The sequence below is a fragment of the Saccostrea cucullata genome, unplaced genomic scaffold, assembly GCF_032062105.1.
Source record: "Saccostrea cucullata isolate Sc308-1 unplaced genomic scaffold, CSIRO_AGI_Scuc_v1 ctg13147, whole genome shotgun sequence".
NCBI classification, from domain to species: Eukaryota; Metazoa; Mollusca; class Bivalvia; order Ostreida; family Ostreidae; genus Saccostrea; species Saccostrea cuccullata.
This window is the reverse complement of record NW_026920082.1, coordinates 9,532-15,773: the sequence shown is the minus strand read 5'-3', so window position 1 is coordinate 15,773 and position 6,242 is coordinate 9,532. Positions and strand designations below refer to the sequence as shown.

The 6,242-nt window shown below is 34.0% G+C and overlaps 1 protein-coding gene across 1 annotated transcript; it reads left to right on the top strand.

Moving 5' to 3' along the window:
- Positions 1-299: 299 nt before the first annotated feature.
- On the top strand, positions 300-4,359 carry LOC134242958 (uncharacterized). The gene is made up of 4 exons (XM_062725173.1): positions 300-459; positions 1,945-2,171; positions 2,592-2,655; positions 3,359-4,359. Exons 1-4 carry the CDS (start codon positions 309-311, stop codon positions 3,532-3,534), a joined length of 618 nt encoding a protein of 205 aa, XP_062581157.1. The 5' UTR covers positions 300-308; the 3' UTR covers positions 3,535-4,359.
- The last annotated feature ends 1,883 nt before the right edge of the window (positions 4,360-6,242 follow it).

Here is a 6,242-nt window from a genome sequence, read left to right as displayed (position 1 = left end):
AAATAAGAGGCCCACAAGTGGATATTACTTGCAGTGGCACCTTAATATATGTGCCTATAAGTTTTCAACACAACAAATTAAATTGTAAGGGTAAAGAAAAGTGAAGAGTAATTGAGAAAATACCAGTAACATTAAAATAAAAAGTAAGAGAATAACTATTTTCTCATTTGATTTTTTAATCCTTAACATGGTTCCTGCTGATGTACGGTAATTGTTGCATATGCAAATTCAGTTTAATAGACATACATTATTTAAAGTCATAAATTTTTTTTTTTTTAAACAATAAAATGACTGTTTGTCAATTTCAGATGCAGGCTTCTAAGGGTCGGGGTAGAGGGGTTTTAGCTCTTCTGAACTGTAAGACTCCATTAAGGAAACCCAAGGCCTTTCAGATTGAGACGAGTAGTGTTCACTGTGACATTGATACCATCACCTCCCCAGAAATCAAGTACACATCTTGTGAGTACAGGATGATGGTTACAATTCAAATAGAAGTCGATAGTTTAGAAAAATGATAACTATTTTACATGGTTTATGTATGAAATTGAATGTATTACTAAGCACTGATCAATGTCTTGTAAGCTATTAAGGCGTCTGGTATTTTTTTGTGGTTATATGTTAGATTTGTAGCGTTTAAGACAGTGGTTTGAAAAAATAGAATACACTTTGTTGGAAGGAATACATGTATAAGTTAACTTTTTAGCAAAATATAGACATGAATTTATGGAAATGCTCATTTTATTTGGTTATAGTTTTTAGCTCACCTGAGCCAAAGGCTCAAGTGAGCTTTTCTGATCAAAATTTGTCCGTTGTCTGTCGTTGTCGTCGTTGGCGTTGTCGTTGTTGTAAACTTTTCACATTTTCATCTTCTTCTCAAGAACCACTGGGCCAATTTCAACCAAACTTGCTACAAAGTATCCTTGGGTAAAGGGGATTCAAGTTTCTTCAAATGAAGGGCCAAGCCCTTTTCCAAGGGGAGATAATTATGAATTAGAGAAAAATTAATGACATTTTAAAAAAATCTTCTTCTCAACAACCACTGGTCCCAGAAAGATGAAACTCATGTGGAATCATCCTCAGGTAGTGTAGATTCAAGTTTGTTCAAATCATGACCCCTGGGGGTAGGGTGGGGCCAAAATGGCCGATCAAATTTTTACATAGGAATATATAGGAAAAATCTTTAAAAATCTTCTTCTCAAGAACCACTGGGCCAGGAAAGATTAAACTCATATGGAATCATCCTCAGGTAGTGTAGATTCAAGTTTGTTCAAATCATGACCCCCAGGGGTAGGGTGGGGCCAAAACGGCCGATAAAAGTTTTACATAGGAATATATAGGAAAAATCTTTAAAAATCTTCTTCTCAAGAACCACTAGACCAGGAAAGATGAAACTCATGTGAAATCTTCTTCAGGTAGTGTAGATTCAAGATTGTTCAAATCATGACCCCCTGGGTTAGGGTGGGGCCAAAATGGCCGATCAAAGTTTTACATAGGAATATATAGGGAAAATCTTTAAAAATCTTCTTCTCAAGAATCACTGGACCAGGAAAGATGAAACTCATGTGGAATCATCCCCAGGTAGTGTAGATTCAAGTTTGTTCAAATCATGACCCCCTGGGGGTAGAGTGGGGCCAAATGGCCGATAAAAGTTTTACATTGGAATATCTATGGAAACCTTTAAAAATCTTCTTTTCAAGTATTCTAAAGCCATGCTTAGTGATATTTATAGGGAATAATCCTCAGGTAGTGTAGATTAAAGTTTGTTCAAATCGTGAACCCCTGGGTTAAAATTCAAGCCCCCCCCCCCCCCCCCCACCACCGACCTCAGTGAACTTTCAGATTCTGATATGATGTGTGCTTTTTCCTAGCCAATTGCTCAGGTGAGCGATGTGGCCCCTGGACCTCTTGTTATATACGTCATAACTTGTATTAATTGTTTTACAGCGTGGGCAGATTGTGAGACAGACACTGGGGAGGGATTTAGGGAGGGACAGAGCCTGATGGTCAAATTCACCTACAACGCTAATCAGGATACCCCATTAGACGAACCTGAATTGTCCGTCAGACAGAAAGACGATGTCATCTTCATCAAGTACAACCCACAGAACAAGATGTGGTGTAAAGTACGATTAGGGAGAAATGAAGGTTATGTCCCCTCGTCATACCTCATTGTGAGTATTAAACAAATGAAGTTTTGATTTTAAAAAGTTGTGTGAATTTTATATTTTTTTCTGCAACAGCTGCAACATTAATTTCCAAACTAGCAAAGACATGTGTTTACACCATCAAATAGTGGTTCCCAACAAAAATATTTATGATTATGTAAAGGTTGCTAAATGGTGAATATTTATTGCAAGTGAATAAAAGTTGGTTTACAGTAAATTCACAGTTTCTGTAATTTTGATTGCTTCTGATTTGTTTAGATAATAATTTTTTAAAAAAGAAATATTGCAAACTTTAAGCTTTTACGGTACTGCATTAAGACTCTTACCATAAGGATTGTTTATCTAAAGAATCTATTAAATGTTCTGATGCCACAAATGTGAAGTATAAGGAGATTGGTTTATTTTATTTTTATTTTTTTTATTCAGTCTACAGAACAAAATGACAGATTGCCATGGCTGAAAGCCCCTGCTGCTATACCACAAGAAAAAGGTGAGTTTTATTTTGCATCTAATATATTTTCTTTTATTTTTAACTAAGGATGCACATTACCAACTTGCTTTGTATGCTGCATTTGACCATTTTCTGGGTGAGTGACCAGGCCAAAGTTCCTAGATCAGGTCTCATTTCAAGTACATGTAGCTGTAAGTCGTGTACTGATCAAACTTGCATGAAAGACACATCTAAGGCTGTATACTATATGACTTGCTACGGATTCATAATCTGACACATTTTCCGGGGTACCTGTGAAAGATTTGGAAACAGGTTCATACTAAAATAATTATATGCTCTTTGTTGATCAAACTTTCTTGGATGACACATTAGGATGCACACTGCCAGGCTTGTTTCGGATGCTGGATCTGACCTACATTTTGTGAATAAGTGCATGAGAAGTAACCAGGTGTAATGTTTTTAGAGCTGGTTTCCTTTCCAAGTAACTATAAGCCCTGTTGAGCAAACTTTTGAGGATGATACATCTAACTTAAGGATGCATGCTTGGTGCTGAATTAGATATTTATTATCCAGATGAGTGACCAGTTGACAATTTTGGGAACAGTTTCTTTGTAAAGTGACTATAAGCCGTATGCTAACCAGATATGTGGATGTTTGATGCTCAGTTAATACTTGGTTTTTCACCATCTGTGCCATAACAGTATTGTAAATTGTAATGTTGATTATTCTGATATTTTGACAGTTGAATACAAGCCATATAAATCAGCTTATGCTAGAGAGACCCCTAAAGAGACAGAGCCTGCCACCAGTTACAGATGTGATGTCTGCTGTAAAGACTTCAATGGACCTCAACCATATACAATGCATATGAAAAGCAAGGCCCACAAAGAGGAAGTAGAGGCCCAAGAAGGGTATTAAAATATGTGAAGGGGACCCAGAAAGGGTAGATAAGAAGTTAAGAATTATGAGATTATATTTTGAACAAGACATATCAAGAAAAATATCTCAGGTTGATTTTGCTGTGGTTCTCAGGTTATGACCAAGTAATGCTAATGATATTGTAGGAGCAACATGAACTAAGCAAATTCTTTTACAATTTAGTTTTGTTATGTACGATTTTTGCTTTTCATTTTGTCTGTACTGAATAGGAAGAAAATTTACAAAAGTAACAATAAGCAGTAAAAGAAATTCTACTTTTTTATACCCCTTGCTTTTCAAGTGAAGTGTCTGTACATCTGTAATGTTTTGGGGTGGCCATCCCTTATCTGCATATTTCCCTATTTTACTGATTTAGTGAGACTTTCATTCATCTTTGTTATTGTTCACCTATTTTTTGCTTTTCAATTAGACATATATTGTGGGCTTCCCATAACAAAAAAGGACACTGCCATTCTTTCTCCGATATTGGAGTAGTCACCCCTTATGTGAAATATTTCAAAACTTTTAGGAATGTTTCATATTTCTCATAAAAGTAAGTGATCTCCTTTTATTCCTATTATATAAATTGATGGGTTTGGAAATTAAACTTGAATATTTTTTTAAACGATTTTTTATATTTGTTGAACATGTTCGTTCTTAAAGAGTTGTAATGAATATGACTATGTTAAATTTTGTATACACTAGAATAACATCTAACTGTTTAGAGAAATACCTGGGTAAGATATGTATTAGAAAGCTTTGTGAATATTTCTAGTCAAGAATTTATGGTTATATACTGTTACCGAGTACCTGGTAGCTACTGAGTCTTTTTCAATTCCATGGAATCTGCATGCTTGTTCAAATGTGGCTCTGTGATTATTCAGTAGTTGGGAAAATATTTGGAGTATGACTATCTTCAACTATCTTCAACACATCTCTCATATTCTCATATAAACAAGGAGCACAGTATTAAAGATAGTAAATGTAATTAAAAGGTGTGAAAATTGATATGTGTGATGAAATTGAAGGGGATATTTAGTAGGCCAGTTATTGAAAGATAATTTCATAAATGAAATTTTTATAATTTATCATGAAGTTTGTCAGAGTGTGTATAAATAGGGCCATTGTTCAGGGTAGAAATTCTGATCTTTTTTTGTCTCCATAGTACATGTAATAGTGCTGTAGATCAACCACATGTATTAGAAAAATTAATCAGTATACTACAGAGCTCCCATCTCATACAATTTTGGAGCAAGACTTATGGTTTAAGTATCTGAAATATGCCTTACAATTTATCGTTTTATCCTTATGATCTCCCTTATGTTCATTTAAAGTTTGAAATAACAAAATATTTTCATATCTGTCCAGTTTCTGTTTTCATTATTAGTGTATAAAATCATAGTCCTTACAGTGCTTACTTGTATTTTTGTTTGTTTGTTTTTTTTCGTGAACGTGCCACCTAAGTCATTGCAGACAGTCAATTGCTAATAAAGTTGAGCATCCCCTTGCAAAGAACATATGTATAAATCAAGACAGCATTTGACACGAATCCCGATGCAAATTACATCATTTTTGTTTCTCTTAATTTAGGTGTTAGGGGATGATAAGTGTATGTAATATTAAAATGAACAAAATGGAAAAATATTGAGGAAGGGGGGCTACATTATTTCTTACAAGTCTTAATATTAAGAGGACAGCTCTGTATGCAGGCTCTGAAAACAAACCTATTATTATACCCCCCGCAAACAAAGTTTAGGGGGGGTATATTGGAATCACCATGTCCGTCTGTCTGTCCGTCCGTCCGTCTGTCCGTCTGTCTGTAGACGAGATTTTGTCCGGACCATTACTCAGAAACTATTGGAAGCATTTGTCTGAAAATTTGTACACATATTATTCACCATATGAAGTTGTGCACCTGATATTTTCATCTTGATTCGATTATTATTTTGAATTTTACAGGTGTTTTTTCATTTTTATTTTGTGGTTTTGTCCGGACAGTTTCTCAGAAACTATTGCAAGGATTAATCTGAAAATTTGTACACTTATTATTCACCATATGAAGGTGTGCACATGGAATTTTCAACTCTTTTTGTTCATTTTTTTGCATTTTACAGGTTTTATTTTTTATTTTAATTGACTTGACCATTTTGGGCTCATGTATGAGGTTTGAGACATAGAATCTAGAATATCTGTACAAAAATAGTACAGCTTAAAACTACTCATTAAAACTTTTTAAAAAATCAAGTATTAAAAACAGTTTTTACATTGCACAGAAGATAATGTAATTTCATTTGTCTCTTGGGAATAATGACTGGACATGCATCCAGTTAAAGATAAATTAATGAGTTTGGTGTGGGAAGTTGAACATTAAGGCATCTCATTATCAACCTCCTGGGAATAGAGCAGCACAAGAATTAAAGATCTCTCTTCTCTTATTCTCTTAATTGTAATTTATTGTCTGTCAAAGCACTTCATTACTGGATGACCAGCTCCTTATTTTCAAAATGAATTTGATAAAAAGTTATCAAGATTAATTTGATTTGTATATTATGATTTTTTTTTCAACAATTAGTTTGCAGAGTGACATAACACATAATTGCAATATATTTTTTTAATGCAGAAATAAAAAAATAAAATAAAAAATAAAAAAAAAATAATGTTACAATGAAATTACAATGTATTAGTATTGATGTTTCATTTGGTTGCAC

What these genes read in the sequence shown, in the direction of transcription:
- LOC134242958 (XM_062725173.1), top strand. Translation starts at nt 309, where the DNA reads ATGCAGGCTTCTAAGGGTCGGGGTAGAGGGGTTTTAGCTCTTCTGAAC. An exon ending in TCCCCTCGTCATACCTCATT is followed by an intron (nt 2,172 to 2,591) that starts GTGAGTATTAAA and finishes TTTTTTATTCAG; the next exon opens with TCTACAGAACAAAATGACAG. An exon ending in TGCTATACCACAAGAAAAAG is followed by an intron (nt 2,656 to 3,358) that starts GTGAGTTTTATT and finishes ATATTTTGACAG; the next exon opens with TTGAATACAAGCCATATAAA.